Consider the following 26,055-nt stretch of genomic DNA (forward strand, 5'->3'; position numbering starts at 1 on the left):
AGAGAGTTGCAGGATCAGACACTTGTTTCCTCCCTCAAGATATTTTGGGTGCACTGAATATCAACACATAAACAACTTCTTCACCTTACTTATTCCATTATTAAATGAGTGGCTGTTTGTCTGATTTCTGAGAGGATGGAAAAGCTTACAAATGCATTAAATAAAGTATTTTTATTTAAAGCCAAAAGGGAAAACAGCAAAAACATTATTAGTAAGAAATCCTTGAATATAAATGTCAAGGTCCCAAGCCACATAAAGTGTAGTGATTTCCAATTAAAGCTGTTGTACTGGTCCACAGATTTCCCTAACTATGTTCAGCACTCAGGCTACTAGCTTTCTCAGCTTCATGCTTTATTGATTTTTAAATACCAAGAGATTTTACAAAATTGAAGTTCCAGTGAACATCAGAAGATGGTCTGTGTCATTTTATTCAGGATACAACTAATAAAACAGAAACTCTGGGCTACAACAAAATATATACCTGCGAGCACATAGTAGTCTTACCATACGGCTTATGAAAGAAAGCGAATAATTCTGAAACCCTTTGGAATCAGAAGGGGGCAAATCTGCTAATCAGACTTTCTCCCATAGTCATACTCACACACACACAAACCCCAGTATTCATTACAGACTATTCATCTAGTTTTCTTTTCAAGTTGCCTTAATCTTTGAACATGGAAATGTGCAACCTTTAAGTCCTTTCATATTAAGGCAGATATGGGGATGGTAATGCTACAAGTTCAGTAATATTTATTAAATGAACAACCATATTTTAGAAGAGAAAAATGTTTGGGTCTGGTCTATGATCTTCAACAAATGCCCAGGAAGCCAAACATTTTCTCTGAAGGACATTATTGTGCCCTACTAATACACAAATGTTCCAACTACAGAAGAAAAATACAAAGCTATCATCTGGTAGCCTACAGCAGGAAAGAGCAAGACTAGGTTGTTTTCTCAATTATCATCAAGCAGTTTTCCTAATAACAAAGGTTTCTTCCTTCATTTGGAGCTTTTCTAACTACAAAAATACAAGCCTACAATATGGGTCCAAATTTGAGACCGCATAAGGTTGCTGCTTCAGAAATGCAATTCAGATGTTGATAACAACAAGCTCCACATAATATAGGTTCCAGAGGAAATTAGTCCAATTTTTATCTTCAGTCCCATTTAGATTTCTGGAAGTAATTTTTAAGCATTTTTTTTTAGCTCCAGTGGCTTATGCAACAGCAGGTATTGTTAACCTAGATGAGAACCATTTTTCTACCTAGCATTTTACATCATTTAAAAGAATTGCCAAGCATGAATATACAGCTTAGAATTTCAATTTGATTGGTATTGTCCCCTAAAGTACATTCTGTGAACTGATTATCTCCTCATTCCTCTATATAAAGATTTGAAAAGTCCCAAGGATTTTTTAAGCATTTCTTGCAGCGCATGCTCAGTTTGCCACAAGGTCAGGCCCTAATTGCCCTGTTTGGCAACCTGTACCGAGGCACATGTTGGCATGTGCTACCACCATCACTATTTTATATCTGCTCCACAGTAAAAGGGAAAGTTTCTGAAATGAGTGCATTTTCCCTGTAGCAGTTCCCCCATTCCAGATGGTGGTGATCTGCTCAGAGCAGTTCAAATGAGCACGCAGGAGATGCTGCCTGCAGGGCTGGAAGCGTGGTAGCCAGGCACAGCCAAAGCTGCACCTCTGCAGAGCCTGTCCAGGAAATGCATCCTCCTGCACCTAGTGTGAAGATCCTATTCCAAGGGAAATTGCTCTAAGAGAATGGGTTATCATAAAGTCAAGACGATTTCTTTCCAATCTCACATGTGTAAAGTTGCTTATAGGTGGCTCAGAAAATGTACTAGATAAACTATTGATCTGGCGTCCGTACGCTTTGAAAAATTAATGTGTGACAATGATGTGTGAGAAAGTCTATTTAGGTATCACAGCAGGGTAACACTGTCACTAATCGTAAAGGACAGCTGACCCAGTTCTTAATTAACATTCCTAGTTGCTATTAGTTTCATCATATTCAGCACTGATGGTGGTATTCCAGCACTGAGCAACAGCGACCTGAATCAAAATGACACAGACAAGGCATTTTGCAGATCTTGTTGAATTCGTCATTTACATTCGCTGTTAACCACTCTTCCCTGGCAGCCGGGAATGAGATTCTGGTTCTTGAATCAATTCTGCCCCCTGTTCCCATCCCCTTCTTTCTCTGCCTTGCACCTCATGGTTACCCACAGAGTTACTCAGAGGCGCTGCACAGGCTGGTTTTGTTCGTTATCTCTTTGCAAGCTGCTTTATTATCCCGGAGCATTTGTGAGTGCTGAATGCCCTGATTTGTTACTCTGAGGATATGCCTCTCCTCAGAGCTGCAGAAAGGACCAAAGGGTTTATCTTTTGTTTTCCTCCTAACTTCCTGACTTTATTCTGACAGCAAAAAAGAAAGAAAAAATCTGAGAGGTTCACATGGCAAAGGACAGGACTATTGGCCAGAACCTTGTCTTAGAATACCTTCTTCTGAGACAAGATCAGAAATTCATGGCCATCCTGCAGAGCCCAAAGACAAAGACACTGTTTCTGTTCTTATGTCCCCAAAATGATTGCAGGGCTGATAGTGTCACCTTCTCTCCTGGCCTCAGACCCAGTGACCAGCTGGAGGGGCTGACAGGGTCGCTCTGGAGACCACCCCCCTTCCCAGGTTGATATGCTCAGGTAGCTCTCCATCTCTGGAGATATTCAAGGCCTGTCTGGATGCCTATCTAGGCAGCCTGCTCAAAGGAACCTGCTTTGGCAGGGGGGTTGGACCCAATGATCTTTTGAGGTCCCTTCCAACCCCTTCAATTCTGTGATTTCTAACAGGTACCTGGGAAACATCCATCCTCTAGGAGGTAACCACCAAGAAGCATGGAGCGGGGCTGTGCAAGCCTGCATTTAGTTCAGCTGCTGGCTGAATTGGAAAATAAAAGTAGCTGTTTGATCTGAATTGAAAATTAAAATGATTGTATTTTTCTTATGAAAAGGAGCTCAGGAAGTTTTATTTCAGACCAAATACTGTGGGTCCTGATTCCAGTTCTGTCATTTTCTAAACAAAATATCCCAGGCCAGCAACTTGCTTTTCAAAAAACTGCATGTATTTTACAATGTTAGTATAAAGGAAAGAGAAACTCCTTTGCCACTGCCACCCTTGCTGCAGGATGAAGGCTTCCCATTCTAACTCAGGTGTCTCTCTTTCTGAACAGGGGGCCTCAGCACCCTTCACTCAGCTCTCTCAGGAATATGCAGAACCATTGCCCTGCCCTCTGCTTGTGTTCCCTGCAGTAGCTTCAGTCATTCTTCTACATGCACCACTGTGCTGTGGAAGCATCTTTCCCCTGAGCATACTTAACTGGGTTAGCTTAGAAAGTCCCAGCTAACTTAAACATTCTGCTTTTAAAGAAAGACAACAGAGAGCACAAAGCAAGTCAAATAAACAGAACTTGTCATAGCCAAGCCATTTCCCTACATAGTTTGCAAGGCTGATACCTAACGTCCTTCCATCTCCTACAAAATAAAAATAAAGAGGAGTCCATCAACACGCTACAAATCCAAGACAGATAATAAGGCAACCTAGATGTCACAAAAACAATCAGCCTTATAACAGAAAATTAGAAACTGTGATCAACTTTCTAAAAGGCTTTCAGATGCGGTAGACGATATTTAGAGAACAGACCAATGTAAACTGCTCATTTTCTCTTCCAGATGTGACAAAATGTTGTTTCTTTACATCCTACTCCAGTGACAAGAACAGGAGCCTTGTTTTTGAAGGGAAGATAAGAGAGTTGATGACAGTATTTTTTTAAACTCCCTTCCTTTGACTTCTATACATATTTTGGAAAAAGAACTTGTCCAAATTTTCAATTAATAACTGAAGGAAAAAAATAATAATAATGTTAATGCTATCACATACTTAAAACACTACTTTAATTTAAACATGAAGGTAAAAGACAAATAAATCAAACCAAATAGAATAAATTCTGTCCTTTGGATGAACTGTTGTTTTCCAGTAAAATGATGATATCCACTACCGTATTCATTTATAAACAATTAGTAGGAGAAAGGGCAGTATTTCAGGACAAAATTGTTTCTGCTCCCTCTAATCTAAGCCCAAGCTTTTTCTGTTCATTGAGGATTAAATCCTAACATTAAATACTAGCGAGGGAAGGCTGCAGTGCTTATCAGTACAGTTCGTGGGCACAGAGAGTGAATAGAGAGCAGAATTACAAATGCTCGTACAACTTCTGTCTGCATAGTGGTTTTCTGTCACAAGTACTTCATGCCTAACAAAGGCAGAATTAAACATCTCTGTGCATCGTTTTGGCAGTGTGTGAACTGCTTCACACTAGCTTTTCGCATCAATTATTTTGGCATTATCAAAAAAAATCCAAAAAATATGTTTATTTCCCTTCCATTCTTTAAATAGATTCTAACGCAATTCCCATGGAAACCGTGCTTACAACCACATGCCTAACGTTTGTGGGTTCAAGCATTATCCAGCAACAACTCCAGACTCAAAGGGCTGTATGAAAAAGCCGAATTCACGTGGACCATGATCAGCAATTGATAAACACTGACGTTTATTTTCTTTGCGAGTCAGTACAGAACAGAACTGCTTAACCTAGTGAAGTTTATAGCACACAAAGTGTCCTGTTAGACCTTTTTCTTCAGTATCATTCCTCTGCCTGCAGTCCTGTCAGAGGCTGCTGAAGGTTTCTCAATTACATAGGCAAAATTAGATTTTGTAACCCCAAAGATGAGAACAAAATATCTTATCTTCAGGTCAGCAAAATTCAGTTCTACTCTGGCATAAAAACATCTTCCCCTAAATCATCCTCTTTGGGTTATCTGTGGCACACATCCTTTAAAAATCAGACATTTCACAGACAACCAAGAACAAAGCAGGTGGCCCTGTGGGATGCCGATCATTTCTGATTATTAACAAACCCTCAGATCATCAAGGGTTCAGAAATTCTGAACCCAATTAGTAACAAAATAGTCTACTAATCTATTATTTTTCTTAATTATCTTAAAGGCATTTCCAGAAGGCAAATGAGCAGTCAGTATGTGGGAGGTGATGTACCAGGGAAACATCTAGGGTTTCCATAGGACTGAATCTGCTGTTATGGCAGACTGGTAGTTAAGGCATAGATCTCTGAAGGATAACTGGATAACATCAGTTTTATGCAATTGCATCGCTATTAACTTCATTTAACTGCATCCACCTAAACAAAGAGTATTTTCAGGCTGAGTTTCTTTAGGAGCTTTAGGAATCAGCCTATTTTTCAAAGCTCATCCAGGCTGCTGAAACAAGATCTGTTTCACAGACAGCTTTTCTTCTGACCCCAATTTTATTTTATTTTTTCCTGTTTCTTCTTTTCTTTGAATGCTTAGTAAACTTTGTACAAAATCAAAGATTCTTATTGGTTTCAATTCTGTCATCTCTCCTTTCTGATTCCCCTTTTGTTCTCTTCCATTTTAGACACCAACTCTGGGTTTATGACAGTGCAATTGAGAATAACTTCCCTTAGTTTAATCAACTGAGAAGTAGCCCAGAATAAACAGATAATTTGTTAAATCCATGAATAATAAGTGAATTATCATGTACTATTCCAGAGGATAACGATATTGAAGAAAATGGGAAATAACGCAGCAAAATGGCTTTCCTCCCCCTTTTTCTAGCTCGGAGATTACCTTCTGAGCCCTCCTTCCTCCAGACTTGCTCCTGTAGCAGATTTTACACTGTGGTTCTTAAAAGTGCATTTTGGCAACTGGCTGCACATCTGAAGGACGTGGAAAAAACCTTGTGCAGCAGCAGAAAACCTTCAGCAATTGAGCTGGCATCTGTCCATATTCCCAGCAGATATGCTCACATTTGGCAGCTGCTCCAAGTTTTAGTAGAAGCCACGTAACCACATTAGCACGGTATCAGGCCTGAAAGAATACAGCTTTTTTCTCAGCAGAGCTCATTAGCTCAGCACAATACAAAACAGCTACATGACTTCTGGTTATCTTGGAGCCCAAGCAGGTTGAGCTCCTATCAGTAAAATGTGCCGTAGGCCTTCGCAGTGAAAAAGAAAAACTTGCTCTCTTTTCTGTGCTGACACAGAAAGAGGCACAGCCAGCCTTTTCCTAATGAGAACTAGGGAGTGATGCATGAGAACTGGCTGGAGACACAGCTACATTGCTCTAACAGAGCTCCTCAATGGCCCACATCTGCCCCATCTTCAATCCAGGGGAGTTAGCTGCATAACTCTTATAGAAATAACCACTTTGTGACAGCAACTTTTCATGGTTTAAACTGAACAATGAATCATAAATGCATTGAAGAAGCCGGTTTCCAAAACTAGCCCAGCTGTGAAAAGCCAGCAGTGCCATCCATTGACAGAACTTTGTAAGGCATGTGCTGGGTACGGGAAAAATATCTACCAGTGAATCATTCTGCCTCATTGCTGCTGCAGATAATTTGCCAAAGTCTTTCTGCATCAGGCTCTGGTCCCAAACAAGTTCTTACAATGCCTGCTCTCAAGCAACAGCTGCCAGACACGTTAAAAGACTTCACTCATAATGGCAGAATATCTGCGTTCACACTTGTTGACTCATGATAGATGGGTGCTTGTGCCAGCTGTGTCTTCGTCTAGTGTCACAAGAAGAACATGACAAGTCACAGGGTGGTCACATGCCCAGGGCCAAGAACAGGCTCCTTATTTTGTAGGATCTCAAAGCTGACAGCCCTATACAGAATGATGTTTTTATAGTGGTCCCTTTACAAAACAGCACCTGAAAACATGACACAAATCTTTCATAAGTGATAGATTACAGGCTTTAAAAGAATATTCCTCAAATTTAGGGATTGCTAGAAACACCAGCAGATCAGGAGGATGTTAAAAACTGTGGTTTGTAACCTTTAATGCTCTTTAGCTTGTATTATGGACTCCTCACGTCTATTAAATGCTTGCATCAATGCAAGTAATACTATTTTTCTTTAAGGTTTTGACATTAAAAGCAGATACAATTCTGGCTGTCACTCACTTTGAAAGGCTCTGTCCTAGAGCAGCAACATATAACCAGCTGAAAGATGGGGGAAGAATTTCCAATAACCTCGTACAAATAAGGGCTAATGACTGTGTTTAGTAATTCATATCAGCCTTTTCTGAGTACGCTGCAGATTGAATATTGCATTGCACTGAGTTGTTTGGCCAGAATCTCATTATGGTATTACGAAGGGAGAGGTAGAAAAGAGGGTGTCTGGCCTTGACTGTTACTTGTTTTGTCTAAATAAGCTGACAATTTGCTTTATAGCAATACTGGTGAGGAGCAAAGGGCAGGAAATCTGCACTTGAAAATCTAAATCATGGGCTGCAAAAACAGAATGTTATCAACTATTCACAGAGCTTTTATGCCTGAAGGGAAAGAGGACAACTGGCTTTTGTGTTTGTGAAAACAAGTTGAAATTGCTGAACATCTAGTAAAACAAACAGAAAATATGTCTCTTGCCTATTTTTTCCTAAGTTCTTATGTAGCTAAATAATGATCAATTCATTTGTGAGTCAAATCCAAAAGTAAATCTACAGGAGTCTGTGGAAATTTGAGCATCCATGGGAATCAGAGAGAAGAGCTGCAAAACAGCTTTGAGGGGGTCTGACACAGACAGCAAAGCAATTCAGACATTCAGCTTCCAAATCTGTCACCATACAGTTTGATTTCACAAAATACCACTTAACCCATTATAATGGAAGGAGAAATTCAAAGAAATTCATCAGTAAATAGCACCATTTTGCATCCCTCTCTGTGTTATATTCATAAATAAAGGAAGTGGAATTATCACTGAATGATTAAATAGCCAGTGGAAATATTATCCCAATGCCAAACCCCAGGTTCCTGAATAGTTTGCACTTCACTGCAATGTAAACATCAGTCTAAGGGTGGAAGATGATAACTTCTCCACAGACTGTAAACTCTTCAGGAATAGAAACTTTGCCAAGTATAAAAATTAAAAAAAAAAAAAATAAATAAATAAATGAAAAAGTCTGTTTTCCAAACTGAATTGATACTTATTACCACATCTCAAGGAACTAGCAGTGGGTATAGTAATTATTGCTGCATCAAGTCTAAGCCAGATTTATAGTTACTAAAACGTGAGAATGGCAGGTGACTTCTCTGAAGCAAGTTGTGTGTGTCTTTAGTGGCAGCATTGTTACATAGAGGCAGGGCAAAAAGGCCAAGAGCTGTTTGGACAAGAAGACTGAGTTACCTTCCTCCTCAGGGTGAAACCCATCAGTGGGTGCCAAGGATGCTGCTTGTGCTGCAATTCCCTGTAGTTTATCTGTTCTGTGAAAAAACAATCTTCCTGCTTTGCTGGGGCTATCAATCCCTCACCTAGCAGGAGACATTGAATGTGATTTTCAATCACACACATCCAAATGACTGTACATCACACCATCCAAATGAGAAAGTATCTCATCAGAAGATGACTGGATAGGACACTTGCAGAGAGCAGAATTAATGCCACTGACCTGTTGTATCAACTAAGGCACAAAGATCCTGAAAAAAATATGCTTCCTCCATGAGAAAGAGAGGGATCTGCTGCTCCACAATGACAGTATCTGCTCACCCACATGCGTGATGCAGATGGGCACATGAAATCAGCAGCAGGTCACATAAATACAAGCAACTTGGATGTTTTCACTTCTATTTTTGTTTTACTTTACGTGCCTTTTTCTCATCAAGACAAGAGGGTCAGTGGGCAAAGAGCAAGATCTGCCTCGTACATGAAATTCATATTTGTGCAGAGGTTTCCACAAAAAACATCCCTTGGTCAGATTAGCTTTTAGAGTGATTTGGGTTGAAGTCACATTTCCCTTTGCTTGGTTAATCAATGTTCTGCAGTGCAGGGTCCCACATTTTTCCTGGGAACTGGAATGAAACAGGACCTTACAGCCACATTCTTCAAGGATTTGCAGATTAATTGGCTTTTCTTTGCTTTCATGTTTGGAGAACTTTTGCCCCAAATTCCTGTCTCACAGATGAATATACCTGGACTGGCTTCCTTTGGCTTTAGCTACTCTAGCAGGATAGTATTCTCCCATTTGAATAAAAGATAGCAAGTTTAATGATTTTCCACTGGTTTTGCTTAAGAAAGAAGATGGCCTGTCCCTGAGAGACAACTCCATGTACTGAGGTGTTCATGGAACTAGAAATTTCCTACTAAATATGTTTGTAAACTGTATTTGGTTCATCAAATATTATACAGGAAACTTGTTATATTTTTCACATATAATTTTCTTTATTTCAGTAAAACAAAACAAAAAAAAAAGTTTTACTTATATAATTCAAATTTAGGTTAATTTTATCCACCACCCACATTACCTCATTTTCATAATTTAAGCAACCTTGGAACATGATGTGAAAAAGCCAATGTATTAAAGAACTGAGCCTCTTAAAACTCTACTTCACATGCCATGCCCTTAATTTACTATAATATAAAAAAATTTACTTTAGCTTCTTTTCTGAATGAGGTTCGTGATCTGATCCCAACTTGTCTCATTATATTTGTGGTACATGGCATTACTACATTTATAATAATATTAAAAGATACAGCTTCCATCACGCATAAGCAATTGCCTCCCACTCTCACACAGGAACCAATTCTTACATGCCCATTAGAAGGCATTATATTTAGGAGCTATCACATTCACTATCCCTAGATTATTAGGAGATGGAAAGATTTGAAAAACATATAACAAATTTGCTGTCATACAATTTATAAAATTTAGAAGACTTCTAAGGTTTCCTCATCATCAAAATATCGAGACATTATTAAAAGTTAGCAGTTACTGAATTATTAATCACATTTATCCTTACAAATGAACTTCATTCCTGAATAAGCTCACTGCAGGGTCCCACAAGTGTCAATGGCATTACTTAGCTTGCGCTGTTGGCAAACCACAGACTGACCAATGGATTTGCACCCTGGATTATTTTTTTTCAGGGTGGATTTCCAGTTACAGAAATTGGTGTCATGGAATACTTCAATTCTGCCATTGTTTCTCCTGAGCTGTAAAACTGTCAGAAGAAATCTTTCATTCATAAAGTCAAATTATGGGAAGAAAAGTGTAAGGGCTTTATAATAGATACCTTGATAAAGGATATCCCTATGTTACTTCATTACAAAATTTCTGATAAAAGCATGACAAACAATTCTGAGATAAATTATATGAGAGTGTCCATTACAGAAAAAAGTTTGCCTCAGTGAAATTGAAATGCATCTTCTGCTTACATTTTAAATACTGCATTTGGCAATCTCTTAGTTCCTTTCTCTGTGCTTGCAAACTATGTTTATATTAAAGTATCTTAAGCCAGGGTGTTTACTTGCTTTTCACTGAGCATCTATAATTTGATGTTTCTGGTATTGCTGCTTCCTGTTTCTAAGCAAAATCTCCCACGGAGATTTTTGAGGCAGCAGACAGCCAGACAGAGCATTTAAAACTGCCAACTCTTCTGCTTTTATGCCTCATTAACTGACCTATTGCTCTTTTCTCCACTTTCCCAGGATTTCTAGATTTCCATCCGCAGCATAAAACATATGCCACAGGAGAGTAGCTCTGTGTTCTCTACCAGGCGCTGGCTCTGAAGCATCTGCCAGACAGAGGGAAGTCTGCAGTGCATATGGACAGACCACCTCTACACCACTTGCACTGGCAATCCCGAATGCATTGGACTACAACACCTGCATTGTGTTGCGCCTGCTTACAAATTTATTTCAGGATAATCTCAGACAGAAACATGGCTCTCAGTACTTTCTTCATCAAAGCTTGCAGCTATGATTCCAAGTTCCTAGATCTGATTTGAAAGGAGCTGAAAGCTACTAAGCAAAGAGCCCAGTGGTACTCCATGCCAGTGGAACTTAACTGGCAACTCCTATGCTGAGTGACGTTACTCACAGGATTTGATATAATTCAGGAAACAAACCTTTGCCCAAATTGTAGTGTGCTATGATTACAGCCCTGCCATGCTAATGTCATCTTTCTGCTCAGGTGGTGCTAGTGTATAGTCACAGAAAACACATTAGCAAACTGCTTTGGAACAGTAATAGAAAAACATAATAAATATGTGAAACATGTTCTGAGAAATTATTCCTCTGCAAAGCATTCAGAGAGAGACTAGATTCATGAAACAAGAACTAAAGAAAGCGCAAAACCCTAGAACTGGCAGTGCTCTTTGTTTTGCCCTGAACAGACTATTTTAATGCATGCAAAGCTCTCTCCCTCTCTTCCTGCAAGACACTCCTCGAAACCCATCTGTTCTGTGGTGCATCCTACTTAACAAGAGCCGTGCACCAGGCTGTTTCAGCATTGTGCCATTCAGTGCTGTCCTGTGCTGTTTCAGCTTGTGCTCCTAAACTGCAAGCTCTTCCGGAGGGAGAACCTCCTATTTATCTGACACAGTTCCCCTATTGTACTGCCCTATGTGCTTACACCACTGTAAAAACCACAACTGGCCTGAAGAGGGAATGCTGAATAACTAGGAAAAAAAAGGAGTATTTTATTGCCAGAACTTAGCAGGCTGATGCATTATGTCTGCACAGCAATACGGTTACACAACTTTTACCCTCTGCTAGCAGTAAGACGTTTCGGTGATGGCAAGGAGCCACCATTTGGGGAAGCTGCGGTCAGTGGGGTTGTGAAAGCCTTGTGCGGGGTAGCGGTCAACAAGCAGGCATGAAGCCACGTTCACTAGCATAGAATCATAGAATATACCGAGTTGGAAGGGACCCACAAGGATCATTGAGTCCAACTCCTAGCACCACACAGCACCACACAAAAATCAGACCATGTGTCTGAGAGTGTTGGTCAAGTGCTTCTTGAACTCTGGCAGGCTCAGTGCCGTGACCACTGCCCTGGGCAGCCTGTCCCAGTGCCCGACCACCCTCTGGGTGCAGAACCTGTCCCTAACCCCCAGCCTGACCCTCCCCTGTCCCAGCTCCATGCCGTTCCCTCGGGTCCTGTCGCTGTCCCCAGAGAGCAGAGCTCAGCGCCTGCCCCTCCACTCCCCTCGTGAGGGAGCTGCAGGCCGCCATGAGGCCTCCCCTCGGCCTCCACTTCTGTAGGTGAAGCGTTCAAACCAAGTGACTTCAGACACTCCTGAATATTTTCTATCTATTTTTCTGAATAGTATCTTGCATACCCTTCTTTGGAGTCTCTCTAACAGTTTTACCTCTTTCTTGTATTGTGTTGCCCAAAACTGCACACAGTGCTCGAGGTGAGGCTGCACCAGCACTGATGACTGTGTGACAATGACAAGAGAATCCCTTCCCTTGACTGGCTAGCAGTGCCTTAACTGATGCACCCCAGGGTACATCCTGGGCCCTCCTGGAAGGTTAAATGGCTGAAAAAACACAAATTTCACAAATGTGCAGGAATGACAATGCAAATTTCCAGGAATTACACGACAAATGTCCAGGAATTGCTATGAGCTTGTCCCAGTCTGCCATGGATGGATCTTTCCCATCAACTGGTTAAAAATGGATCTCATGGGGACACAGGGAGCCCCCTGCCAGAGCCACCTCCCCGCCACCTCCCATGCTTGTCCCACAGGGGTTGTGCTTTATTGGTGTCTTTAATTCTTATTTTGCACGTTAAGGTTGTGGTCTGCCAACAAGGCTTCACACGTGATGCCTCTCCCTGTCAGCAGGCTTCCTCTGCGCCCCGGGGTGCCACGGGACACCCCTCAGGACACCAAAACAAGCGCACCCTGCCCCGTCCCACCTCAGGACCTCGCCCACCTCAGCGGGCACCCGTCCCCAACACTCCCCCTTCCCCAGGCGGGCGCTGCCCCTTTAAGAAGGAGCCCGCCCGCCACCACCCTCCCCGCTGTCAGCTCCGGGAACCCGCCCGCCCGCGCCACCGCCGGCTGCGGCGTTTCTCAGGTTTGAGCGCCCGCCCGCACGCCCCGGGCGCTGCCATGTTCCGCCTGCTGCTGCGCACGGGGCCGCCGCCGCCCCGCGGGCCCCCCCTCGCCTCCGCCGCCCGCCGCCGCCGCTGCTGCCCGCCCCCTGCCCCGGGCCGGGCTCCCCTCAGCCCACCGCCGGCCCCTCTCGTAGCGCTGAGGGCCGCCGCCGGCAGCTCGGCCAAGGTAGGCGGCGGGGAACGGCCCCTCCGCACCCTGCGAGCTGCCTGGAGGTGGCACCACAGGGCTGGGGGGGCGGGGGCTGTTTTGGGGTGAGAAGGGGGGATTTGGGGTGATGGGGGCGGAGGTTGTGTGGCTGGTGGGCTGCGCTCCTCGCCCAGCTGGACGGGGCCGTGCGGGGCAGTCCAGGTAGCGCTTGGTTTATTCAGCATCCTGCTTCGGCACCACCCAGAAACTGCCAGCTGTGGGGGGCTCGGAGCACGGGTGAAGGGAGAAGGAGCTGGGTTTTGGTGCTTAAGAACCATTTGTTCAACGTGTCTGTGCTGCACCGGCCCAGGGTGCACCTACCTCCACACCTACCTCCGTGGGCAGTCAGCTCCTGTTTCCCTGGCACCTGAAATGAAATGTTTTCCTCTGAAATCGGTCCTCATGTTGGGCTCCTTAAATAGATCGTGCCCATCTTTCTTTGGATGACACATCACTGTGTTAAAAGCTAAAATGCCATTCGAGCCATGCCCGGCTTTTACGAAAATCATGCTGTTGAATAAATGAGTGTGCTTGGCTAGGCATGTGGTGCTGCTTTTGGCAGTAGGTGTTACGAGACTGTTCTGCTTGGTTAATTCAAGTAGTCCCAGTTCGTAACTCGGTATCTAAATTTTATGGAACAGAATTTAAAATCAGAATTCCTTCTCCTTCCCTCTAATAAAACTGAAGAGTGAGAATGACTTCAGAAGCACTGCTGTACATGGTAAAGTAGCCGCCGTGTAGTACAGCCACAGTGTTACGTGGCTGGAAGTACTAAGGTTATTTACCTGTGAACCCTGTCTTCTGCTTAATGAGCTTGTTTTAAAAAGAAGTATTTGAATCTTGTTTCTTCATTTACTGTCTAGTATTAAATCTGGTTTTAGCAAAAAAGAGGTTGGGTGAGTTTTTGTTGGTAGTTTTTGTTGTGTTTTGTTTGTTGTTTTTTTTTCTTTCTTAGTCAAGTTTCAGTTCTGTTCACGTACTGTCTTGGTTCATAAGCCAAAGTAAAAGAATAAAAATAAAAAAAATCTAACATTATTCATTATGTTTGAAAACTTTAAAAATACAAGAATCAGAATAAATCCTAGCTGACAATCTTGCCAAGTCCAAGAATGAACCAAAAGCAGTAGCACTCCCCTTGTTCTTCCTTTTGTCAGCCGACCTACAGAGGGTTCTTTGTAGGAGCCTGAATGCTGGACCTCTTCTATCAGTAAGTTGTTAGCAGGCTGGAATCAGTGTGGCATCGTGTAGGCTTCCAGTGCCATCAATTGCCTAGCTGTGTTATGAGAATTTGCTGTACAAAGCTGAGCTGGGTATGAGCAAAATTCTCTGGCATCTCAGTCTCACTTCTCAAAAGCTGCGTGAGTGTGTCTTGGCACCCGTTTGGATCAGATGGAAGGCTGGGATCATAACAATTCTTTTTAATGATGGAACCTGCATTTATGTAAGAACTTGCACCAAGCTCAGCACACCTGTTTGATGTGAATAGTTGGAAATGGGAACTTGTATGGACTCGGCCTACAGGCATCAGCTATTCTGAAATGAAAAAGCAAAAGCACATTACTATCTTTCCCAAAGCCTTCCAAGTAGCACTGTACTCAAGCCAGTTGCTTCGTTCTTTCAAATCTGTTCAACTGACTAGAATATAATATTGTACTTAATGCTAATTAATGTTTTGTTTTCTCTTTAGGATGTGGGTGGATCCCCTAACAAAGCAGCCACAGATCTCAGCAGTGAAAACAAGAAACTCAATAAATCCCAACAGCTGAAAAAAGTTTTCAAAGAATATGGTGCCGTAGGGGTTTCATTCCATGTTGGAATTTCATTAGTATCTCTAGGAATCTTCTACCTGGCTGTGTCAAGGTACGGTTTGACTGTATAGCCTCTAGGTAATGGTTTGGACAAGAAAAATGTTCTACCATTGTGCTTATTTCTGGAAAGAGATGTGCTCTGTGCTTGTTTGAGCTATATACAGGAATCTTCTGAATTTTGGGTATTGATTGATGCATAAATGGATCTAATTTCCAATCAGGTATGAGTGAATATAAACTTGCTTGGTCATTCTATATAAGTTCATTGACTGTGGTGGGCTGGTGAAAACAACAGAGTAGAGTCTGTGCAAGAGTAACTAAAGAGGAATTTATTTTGTTTTGCAGAGATATCTTTTGTTCTCAAGCAGTAGCATGGCCTGTAGAGATAGAGCTGTATGAAAGTGCTGGAGCTTAGAGATAAATTTATTTTTCTGGGTGCTGAACTCCATTCAAACTGCAGAAGGCAACAGCCACTAAAACAGAGGATCAGGTTAAAAAAGAAAATGCCAGATAACAGAGACAGGTAGGAAATGCTGAGGATGGTGCTGAACATTCTCCATGCTGTATCTGTACAGCTGTATAGCTAAGAGGATGTTTGACTTCATAGGGACCTGGCCAGTGAAAAAACAACAACAAAGAAGTGCATCTCAATATATTATATGTACTATTGTTATAGAAATAATTTGGCTGTTAGTGTCGGAAGAGTTCATTGTTTTTTGTTATTTAACATGTAAAATTAAACAAATTCCAGAGTTGGAAGTACGTCATGTTAAATTCCCTGAGTAAACAATACTCTTAATTTAAATCTTCTTTATTGTGCAATTTTAAAATAAGCTAAGAATTCTTATTTTCTTTTTCCACAGTGGTGTGGATATGACTGCAGTTCTCTTCAAACTTGGTTTCAGTGAATCCTCGCTGCAATCTAAAATGGCTGCTGGTACAAGCACTTTTGTGTTGGCATATGCTATTCACAAATTGTTTGCTCCGGTACGAATCAGCATTACTATAGTTTCTGTGCCATTTATTGTCCGATACTGCCGGAAGATTGGTTTCTTCAAACCACCTACCCCAAATCCATAATAACTTCTTCTTGTTTTTTACTCTTTTTATTATTATTATTTTAATGTTCAATATTCATGTAGCTTTTCAGATTGATAAATTTCTTTAAAATACTTATTTGGGTTCATGTTAATGCTGACCTTCTCTTGCATTTCTCACTTGTTCTTTCAGGTAAATGTAATGCAGTGAAAAGTGCTGCCCTTATCTTTTTTTCCCTTTGCCACCTCTTTTTTTTTTTTTTTTTCCTCAGAAATAGCTGTTAAAATATCTGTTTTCCACTGCAAGTGGTAATATAAATGCTTGACAATGAACAGTCTTTTGAACACACAGTTCTGGGTCTTTATAATCTAGTTTTTTGGACTATAACTTTTTTCATATCAAAATACAGCTGCAGCAGTAGTTTATTACTGCATAGATATTACTGGGAAATAATCTTATTTTCCTAATAGTCTGTGGATTAAACAATATCCTACTATATGAATAGGTCTTTTGGTAAGCAAATATATATTGGGATCTGAGGCAATATGTAGGAGTTCTTGTTATAAAAGACATGTTATGATCCTGGTCTTCCAATCCAACACCCATGCCAAGCTAATTTTAGTGAGTACCCATATGCTTAATTATTGCACAGTGATAATTATTTTAGCTAGAATTGGTAATGTACTTCATGTACTTCTCTGAAGCTACAGCTTCTTTGTGTTGCTTTCATGTTTCAAGATTTTGTTGTTTGAAAATGTGCTTTTCTGGCCTTTCTAAGGTTGGTTGTTTTTTTTTGTTTGTTTGTTTTTGTTTTTTTAATGCTATAAACTAAGAGATCCTGAGTTTAGCGAAATCAGTATAACCAGAATTACCTCCTGTGAACATATTCCAAAGACCAAGTCAGATGCAAGGTATCTATGGGTTTTTCATGTACTGAGGCCTAACTTTTGTACTGGGGACACTTTTTTTTTTCTGAAAACTGACCACAACTGCTTTCTGCTCCTGTGGATGAATCTCAGATCTGGGACTGACATCCAGACACTACAATTCAGATATCAAGAGTAATTATTATGCTTTTGTCTGACAGAACGTTATTCTGTCAGAATATTATTATGACAGAATAATATGACAGCATATTATGACATTCTGTCAGAATGTTGTTATGCTTTTGTCTGCTGAATGTACCAGTTAGAGGTGTAATACATACTACTCAGTTAACCGAAGACTGGATCTCAAAACTAGGTTCTTGGCTTAACATTCCATGGTAAACCTGAGTTTTAGACTTAGGACTAAGGTTTTGTGAGATGATTGAAGCCAGATCCAAGAATCTTTTAGATCTGCTCCTCCTTCCAGGTCTGTTCTTTTTACATTGTCTGCCTCCATCTTTATGCTTGTCATTTGTACCAAGGTGGCTCTGGCACAGAGCTCTTTGTACAGGAATCTGACTGAACTAAAATGGCAGAAAATGGCCATTAAAGTTTGGTTTTTTGCCATGTTAGTGAATCGTGAAGAAGGAATAGTGCTGAAGGTCCTAGAGGAGGAGGAGCAAGTCATTTCTCTTTTTGTCAGCAAGCTGTTAATGCAGCTCAGACATGTTAAATTACACTCTAACACCTTTACCATTCAGAAAGTCCAACCCAGAGACTGGTTGGGTGCTCTGAGGATTCTTGAGATCGCAAGTGAGAAAGGAGAGGTCACACTCTAGAAAAATAAATTGTAGCTACATATGTACTTACACCTCTGTGCTGTTGCTACCCCTTGGTTCATCAGAGAACGGGGAAATTGGAAGAGACATTTCCTTCCTTTGTCCTGTGGAAGCAAGCTGTTATTAGAGCCTACCTCCTGAAAACCTTGGCAATGGCTTTGTCACAGATAGGGTGTGCTGTTAGCCCTGTGTCTTAAAATGGAAACCGCTGCCAGTGAGCAGGTACACCGACTTGATCTATATTGATCTATGTGTAGCATAAACACAAAGGCATATTACATAGATAAACACTTCTCAAAATACTAACCTTTGACAGGACATATTGACTCAGCCTTGCAGTATGGCCTGCTTCCCTGGGAGCTATATGCTCAATCCTCTGGCACAGCTTGTTGTGCACAGCTGCTTGTTAGGATACAGAGCCAATGCTCTGCTGTTTGGTGTGTATGAGGAATAGCAGTCCGGTCCATTTTGGCTAGCTTATTTAAAAAATTAAAAAGACAGGATTTGTCCCACTCTATGCCTGCTTTGCTGTATGGCTGCTGAAGCTGACAGCACCCTCTACAAGCTAACTACCTTGCTGCTATCTAAACCATAATTAGAATTTGTTTCATGTCAGCTTGTCCCTGAAGGAAGCTCTGCCTTCTACCATTGATAAGTCAGGATATTATATTGTTACTTAAAGTTTATTGCTGGCTGTTTAGTGAGTAAAAACCTGCAGGATCTACATAAACAACAAGTGAAGGGTTACTGTGTTGTTACATGCAACCAACACTTCCCTAGCTTTCCAGGACCTGCTGTCTTCTGGAGTGAGTGGAGATACAAAGCGTCAAGTAGACAGACAGTGTATCTTAAGAGTAAACATAATGAGCTCTTGTTGCCCCTGATCTAAGAAACATTCTTTACTATGTGTCCTCTAGCTGTTCAGGTCACTGTTCTCTTAACTAAGGGTAACAATGATTTCAGAATAGTCAAGTGATAAGATTCTTGTTTATCTGATCAGTTAGTTTTAAACAAAATAGGTGTTTTGTCCTAAAGTTAGAGAAGTAGGATACAGGCTTGTTTTCCTTTTCCAAGAAGTATTTCTCTAAAACAGGAATTGTTTAAAGCAAATGCACCTAGAAGTTATTAACAAGGCATCAGCACTAGAGCTTTTCTTTCAGTAAAGAAAGAGGGCTTCATTAAGTTGGGACCAGACTTCAGCTTACCTACTAATAAGATAGAGTTGTATAAACTGACAATTTGTTTAGATAAGTTTCTGCAAAGTATATTTTAAATTAATTTGAGAATATATTTTAAAATCTAGAATCCTTGCTTGTAAAAAAGTCATTTTTTAAATGGTTTGTAAAATAGTGAAGGAGACCTTAAGGTCTTATGTTAATAAAAATACAATAAATTGCTTTCTCATAGCATTTGCTTGAAGTGTTTTACTAGAAAAGAGGTGGTTTGCATGTTTTGTTTCTCAGTGTCTTTCCTTGTCTACAAACAAGTTGCACCACAATTTAAGTCAGTTTCTTTTAAATCTCTATCTTTTCAAAATTGCAAACATCTTTTAGTGTCTTAAGAAGCTTCTTAATGCTATGCCATTTATTTCCTACCTTTTAATACTGTGTTGTGATTGAAGAAAAGTAGCCACACACACCTCTTTCAAGAATATCAGCACTTTGGTATCAGCTTACTTTTCAACCAAGAAAAAACCTTGCTCTGTAATCATGGATGTGAAGCCAAGCTGTACTGTAGTATGACATTAAAGACAAGTGATTTAGATGGGGGCTGCAGAAGCAATAAGTGTACCATGCTTGTAACAATATATAACAAGTCTTTATTTTAAACGTTGAGTGCTCACATTTAAGGCAAAATTAGAGACAAAAATCCATACATCATTCAGGACACAAATGCATTCACCTGACTCAGTTTCAGATTACACCACAGGTACGATACCCTTAGCAGCCCAATGAGTTCATAGGCAGGCATCTCTGGGATATTGCACTGTTCAATAAGACAGAATCACAACTGCCTCTTGGTACTGGAACAATGATCTATAACCATGACAGACCACATCATAAAGGCCTTGAACAGCATAATACTTAAACCTGGCCCACGTGTAGTTATATTTCAAGTATATTAAGTATTCCACAACCTCCAGCTAGAAGTCAAATAGATTTACACTGAAATTTGAGATAAGTTCAAGCTGACAACCAACCTAAAGACTTGTGTTCCTTATTGCCACTGGATTCCAAGACCTGCTTTTCTTATTATATTACAGCAGTCACAGTACAGAACTCCTCTCATTGATCCAATGAGATTATCCTTGTTAAGACTGCGTTCTGGGTGGGGCAGTAACATCACTCTTTCTGCTGTTGGGCAACTTTGTAGAGTTTGCTGTAATCCAGGGATGAACAAGTACATCCTTCAAGGGCATCCGATGGAATGGGTTATGCTTCAGGAGCTTTGAAATTAAATCCTTTGCACCTTCTGTTACAAATGCAGGATACTTGAACTCCACCTGGTAAAAGGAAACAAGAGATCATGCAAAGTTCTTGGGCACTAATCAAAATTAAAGAGCCACAGGGCTCCACCCTCCAAGGCACAGATAGGAAGAAAAGTTGTCAGCCTTGTGGGATGTGCACTGTGCCTATTTAATTTCAACAGGGTTATGATGAAAACAAGGTTCTTGCTGCATGTAGATGTTAAGCTAGTACTAGTGTACTTTTCAGTGTATTTCAAATACAAGACTAGTTTGCTGGAACCTTTCTAATGCACAGAACAGGAAAAAAAAAGTTTAATACCTTGAATGTTAAATTTTATAAGCCAGAAAAATTAAAGGTGGAAAAGACTAGTTGCTTTATGAAGAGGTGGATATTCAGATGCAGGCAGAAACAGGACAGAAACAAGAAGCCAGGCAAAGTCTTAAATCTCTTCAGGTAATACTGGAGTGACTGAGGACAGTTTTAGCAGCCTAGTTTTGTGCATATCTCATTATGTCTCACTATAGTTCTAGTTCTACATGCCCTTCCTCAAGACAACTTGTAGTTAAGCTTTAAGAGAAGAACTGAAAGCAAAATTCAGCTAGTCTAAGTAAGTTGTGGTACATACCCTAGAAATAGCTCTGTAGGTTTCCTGGTATGTTGCTGCTTCAAAAGGTGGCTTCCCTACAAGGAATTCATAACACAGAACCCCCAAGCTCCAAATATCCACCTTTTCATCATGTGTTCTTCCCTCAATCATTTCAGGAGGCAAGTAGTCAAGTGTCCCACACAGAGTTGTTCTCCTGAAAAAAAAAAGTTACAGTTTATCATTTACCCTTTATGGCAATTAAGATCTGTTCTAAGAAAAATCAAGATGTTAATGCCAGCAGTTATCCATACCTCAGTGCAGTTTACCCCAGATGGACTCAGCAGCACTGACATTCCAGCAATAGGTTTGTTTTTGTTTGTATGTTTGGTTTTTTTTGTTTGTTTTAAAGAAAAAAAAATTTCTTCAAAGCATTTAAAATCACTGCAGTCAGTCTTGCCCTTCTTTTTCCCCTCCCACCAGCTCACAGGTCAGACAGGCTTCCTTTTTCAGATGCAGTGCAGTTTAGTTAAACATACCCTAAGTATATTCTGGGTGTGTGGTATTTCGATGGAAGTTCTCATCTGTCACCTCAGGAACCACTACAAGCCTCCACCAGTACACTGCCCCAACCCTCTTGTTTCTGATTCAGCAAGTTTTGAAATACACAAAGAGCAGAAGGAATATTGTCTCACTTTGCCACACCAGTTAAGACCCTCACTGCAGTAACCCAGTTCTTAAAGGATATTTTCCCCCAGTATTTTAGGAAGCTCACATTTGCCTCCATTCCATAACTAGAAGTTGAACAAGAAGTCTAGCACTTTCATTTTCACCACATAAGTATTTCACTGTTTAACTTTAACTTAACACTGTTTAACATTCTTACCTAGAAGATGGAGCATGCACAGACCATCCAAAGTCAGCAATTTTTAATTCTCCATTTGAGCCAAGCAGCAGGTTTTCTGGTTTTATGTCCCTATGAATCACATTCTTTGAGTGGCAGTATGATAGGGCATCTGCTAGTTCTGTGATATACTGCAAATAGAAAGAAAACAAATCTGTCAAGCATGAAGACACCAGCATTCTAGCTTTACTGTCTAGAACATAGTATATCCTAAGCATAATTAATGGTTTGAATTTAAGCAATGATTCCTTACACACTTGAAGTAAGATAATACAAGCTCTGCCTGAAATGACCAAGAGTTTGTAGCATTGGGCAACACTGAACGTTGTTAAGTTTAAGTAATGCCGTGCAGTAATTTGTCTTCTCAACATATTGAGAAATAGATTACAAGTGCATCAAACAAGCATCTCATGAGTCAGCTTCACACAAATGACAGAATTTCATCTGGATAGCTTTATGCTTCAGGTACTCCAGATAAGAACAAGTGATGTACAAGCAGCTAGAACGACCTACAGTTGCAGTTCTTTGTTCATCAAACTTGGTAAGCTTCTGAAGTTCTTTGTAGACTTCTCCACGGGGTGCATACTCTAGAATAAGGTAGACTCTTGTAACATCATGGAAGTAGCCGTATAGTCTGAGAATATTGGGATGCCTGCAAGAAGATTTAAAGATTTTTCTGAACAAGGTATTTGTACAACTATCATACTTACAGGTACAGGACATATGATTTAATATAAATGCCACACAAAACAGTACAGTCTTGACTGCCATGTATTGCTTGCTTCATTGCAAATGAAGCAGAGGTAAGACTTGCTTCTTTATGCAATATAGTAAGAATCTTGGTTTCAAGTTGTCATGTGTTTAAAAAGAGATTGCTGTTTTCACTGTCATGTTATCAAGAACAAGCTCTTTTTTTTTTTTAATTGAGCATAAACTAAGCAAAGAGAAATAGCTCACTAAGGTTTACCTAAGATGAGACTGTATTTCAACTTCTCTTCGTAGTTGATGTTCTACACCAGCTTCTTCAAGTTGTGTTTTAAATAGTACTTTCAGTGCAAGAATAAATTTACTCTGCTTTTCACGTGCTAGGTACACATTTCCAAATTTCCCTTTCCCCAGAGGACGACCAATTTCAAAATCATCAAGAGACCATTGTCTTCTGCAAAAGGAGAGATAGTTAAGTTACAAAAGCTGATACCTGCATGTACAAACAATGTTCCTGTTCAATAGATACTTGGTGATCTCAGCTAGATTTTGGGATTTAATGAAACACCACCAAACAGACGAAATGTTGAGACCTCTGACAAGATCCTGAAAGCTACTCTCTGGCTTCATAAAGCTTATGCAGAGAAATACTGTCATCAGTCACACCTTACAGCAATAACAGAACTGTGTGTACTAAGCCAGGCACATTTCAATACACAATTCTGCATTGTCAGAATTGTTTTAAAGCTAGCCCTAATACAAGGTAACTTCATACACAGACTCCAGCCTCCTGCACATATAAAGGAGGAATATTTTCCCAGGAGTACACGCTGTGATTAGAGCAGTGGTTATCAGAATTCTCTCATGGGAAAAGCGTTAAACAAAAGCTTTTCTTCAGATTACAGTAAATTCTTGTTCCTGAGGATTATCAGTTCCAAGTAAACTTTCCTAAGGTTTCATTGTGAAATGTTGCCTCTACGAAGCGTTTGGCCTCTGTTTTTAGCAATCAAAGACTGGAGTAGCCAGCAGCTACTGGCACAACACAGCAAGCTTAGTCGCAGCACAAAGTTCTGGAAGTTAAAAGCAAGCCTAACCCAACAGCACTCAGTCAGCTGGAAAAATTTCAGCATGCAACTTACTTTTTATTCTCTTCATTTTTCTTTTTCGTAGGCTCTTCATTTTTCTGTTTAGAGCTGCTTTCTGCCTCAGAACTTTTTGCTGCATAAAGTAGATAAGTAAAACAACTTTAAGAGATAGACCAATCAACACAACACAAACTCACACGAGGAACAAGTATAACCTCTGTGCAGTATCTACAATTCAACTATATTCAATAGTTAAAACTAGTGTAGTTTACTATTGGCAAAGCAACATAATTAGAATTGCATCAAAGTGTAATTCCAAGTCTTCTTGAAATTAAACAAGCTTCCCCCCACCCATACAATATCCTTGTGTATCAGATTAGCATGCATACTGGAGAAACTAATGCAGGAGTGCCAATTTTATTCATTCACAGCTGACTGATGAGCATCTGTAAGCTTTCCAGAGGAAAGAAACACTTATGTTGGCTCTAAATACCTGATTCTGGCAACACAAATAGTACGGTAACATCTAAGTTATAGTACATGCTGCTGTTCTGTTTCTGGGTGCAACCACTTATTTCTCTACATTACTGTCCCCCACATCATCCGCATGAGTTTTACATTTTCTTCACTGCACTCTGCTTCATGGACATATCCCAGTTGTCACAGACTGATAAATATGTGTACATCATCCTCAGAATTACCAGGTGCTGGAGCCTGTTGAGGTTTTTCATTGGTCTTGCTTGGAACCTGGGGTCTAGCCATTGGCTGGACCAGAAACTTGGGTCGGGGCTGCTGTGTTGTCTGGTTGTTAGACAGTTTTTGGTTTGACGGTACAGACTTCTGCGATTGCACAGGAACTCGCTGGGCAAGGTTTGAGGGACAGAGAACACGTTGTGCTTGACCTCCACTGTTCAATACCCGGCTCTGGGCAGAATGCTGAGACACAGGAACACGTTTTGGGCCATCTACAACAGCATTTGCAGTCTTCAGAAAGAAACAATTGTACATTAGTAATAGAATAACACTATATAGCCCTTATGATCCCATACCATAGAGTTGGGTGTGGGTTGTACCTCAGTAAGGTACAGAGGTGGAAAAACATTAAGTAGTTAAAAATGAAATATTAAGGAATTCTGATTTTTTATTTTAATAATTAAATTTACCTGTAGAGAGCTGCCAACGTGTTAACAGCATGCTTATTTATAGCTGGCTATAGAACTTTTCCACACAAGCCTGAATAGCAGTAAAAACTTGTAAGCCATCAGACCTTTACTATAGAAAATATTTGCAACTGATATACAGCTTTAAGCTACTACTCCCTTGAATGGTGTGCATTTTAAGATGCCTTGCACTGCAACAGGAGTTCAGCAGAACAAAAGAGTTTATTTAGTAAGATTCAGTTAACTGCTTTTAAACTTTTGCTTTCAGTAGGTGAAGGCAGTTTACATTTATATTTAAGAAATCTTTAATTGTTCTAGCATACTTTAGCTAGAATTAAGTTCAAACACTAATGATTGGCATCTCACATCGACACCTCTGATACATATTGTTTTCTTGTTCAACTCACAGACAAACGATTAAAAAGAGGTTTTGCTTTTGTTGTCTTAAATCTTTACCAGGGCATGCATGTTTTTAAGGTAAAAGAATAGGAACATCTGCAATTCTGTATATAAACACTTGCAGTCACAGAGATCTTGAGCACTCCCACACAGGCATGCGAACGTTAACAGTGCTTTCCTGCGGAAGCCATTTCTCAAGTAAGTTACCTACTGACATTTACTCCCTAGCTAAAGGATCCTACATTACACCTCAATCACCTCATCATTTTGAGAGCTCCCCAATTCAAGAGTCACATAGTAGTAGTAGTAATAAAAATAGTAGTAATAGAAAATAATGAGCCTTGGGCATTGCTCTCCAACAGAAAGACTGCAAGACAAAGTTTACTGTGGCTTACTAGACACAGAAGGCACTGTTCTGTGTTCCTCCCCCTCTGTTATTTAGTAAGTTTAATAGTAACGGTCACAAGAGCCTCAAACTGCGTGATCAAGAGGAACGCATCTACCAGCCTAGGGATTACCTTAGGGACGCGAGCAGGGTTCCCAGAACGGTTCTCTTTTGTATTCTTGTCCATGGCACCTGAGGAGGGCAGGGCCCGCGTACAGCCTCACCTACGGCGAGAACACGGCGATGGCGGGCAGCCCCACAGCAGAGCCTCACCTCAGGCCCTCTCCCACCTCCTGCCCGCCGGGGCCCAGCCTCCCTCCCCCACAGACCGCAGCGCAGCGCAGCGCAGCGCCTCACCCCCGGCCCCGCAGCCCCTCAGGCCGCCTCTGAGCGGGGAGGGCCCGACCCCGGGCCCGCTCCACCAGGCCCACAGGCGCTCACCTCAGGCCGCGGCCGCTCAGGCTGTTTGAATTCAAACGGCCCTCCCTTAAATACCCTTTAAACCACCGCCCCTCGCCATTGGCCGCCCTCCCGCCGCCCGCCGCCGCTGATTGGCTGCTTCCCCAGCGCCCCGCCCGCCGATTGGCGTCTCCTCAACGCGCCGCTCGTTGCCAGGCCCGAGC

General features: G+C 41.0%; 2 protein-coding genes across 2 annotated transcripts; one reads left to right on the forward strand and one right to left on the reverse strand.

Annotated features, from left to right (window-relative positions):
• The first annotated feature begins 12,900 nt into the window (after window positions 1-12,900).
• FAM210B (family with sequence similarity 210 member B) lies at window positions 12,901-19,149 on the forward strand. Its single transcript, XM_068700657.1, has 3 exons — window positions 12,901-13,171; window positions 14,880-15,052; window positions 15,864-19,149. The coding sequence occupies exons 1-3, from the start codon at window positions 13,001-13,003 to the stop codon at window positions 16,078-16,080; spliced, it is 561 nt and encodes a 186-aa protein (XP_068556758.1). The 5' UTR covers window positions 12,901-13,000; the 3' UTR covers window positions 16,081-19,149.
• A 390-nt stretch (window positions 19,150-19,539) lies between these two features.
• On the reverse strand, window positions 19,540-25,991 carry AURKA (aurora kinase A). Its single transcript, XM_068700654.1, has 9 exons — window positions 25,874-25,991; window positions 25,566-25,656; window positions 24,190-24,472; window positions 23,543-23,621; window positions 22,666-22,857; window positions 22,212-22,350; window positions 21,681-21,829; window positions 20,837-21,011; window positions 19,540-20,246 (listed from the first exon to the last, which is right to left on the reverse strand). Exons 2-9 carry the CDS (start codon window positions 25,617-25,619, stop codon window positions 20,055-20,057), a joined length of 1,263 nt encoding a protein of 420 aa, XP_068556755.1. The 5' UTR covers window positions 25,620-25,656; window positions 25,874-25,991; the 3' UTR covers window positions 19,540-20,054.
• Window positions 25,992-26,055: the final 64 nt, after the last annotated feature.

This window comes from Anas acuta, chromosome 16 (genome assembly GCF_963932015.1).
Source record: "Anas acuta chromosome 16, bAnaAcu1.1, whole genome shotgun sequence".
Lineage (NCBI taxonomy): Eukaryota > Metazoa > Chordata > Aves > Anseriformes > Anatidae > Anas > Anas acuta.

Excerpts from the sequence above, each read along its gene's own strand:
- FAM210B (XM_068700657.1), top strand. The coding sequence starts at position 13,001 with ATGTTCCGCCTGCTGCTGCGCACGGGGCCGCCGCCGCCCCGCGGGCCC. Across the intron at positions 13,172-14,879 it reads CCGCCGGCAGCTCGGCCAAG|GATGTGGGTGGATCCCCTAA; the intron begins GTAGGCGGCGGG and ends TTTTCTCTTTAG. Across the intron at positions 15,053-15,863 it reads TTCTACCTGGCTGTGTCAAG|TGGTGTGGATATGACTGCAG; the intron begins GTACGGTTTGAC and ends CTTTTTCCACAG.
- AURKA (XM_068700654.1), bottom strand. The coding sequence starts at position 25,619 with ATGGACAAGAATACAAAAGAGAACCGTTCTGGGAACCCTGCTCGCGTC. Across the intron at positions 24,473-25,565 it reads ACCCTGCTCGCGTCCCTAAG|ACTGCAAATGCTGTTGTAGA; the intron begins GTAATCCCTAGG and ends TTCTTTCTGAAG. Across the intron at positions 20,247-20,836 it reads CCTACAGAGCTATTTCTAGG|GTGGAGTTCAAGTATCCTGC; the intron begins GTATGTACCACA and ends TCCTTTTACCAG.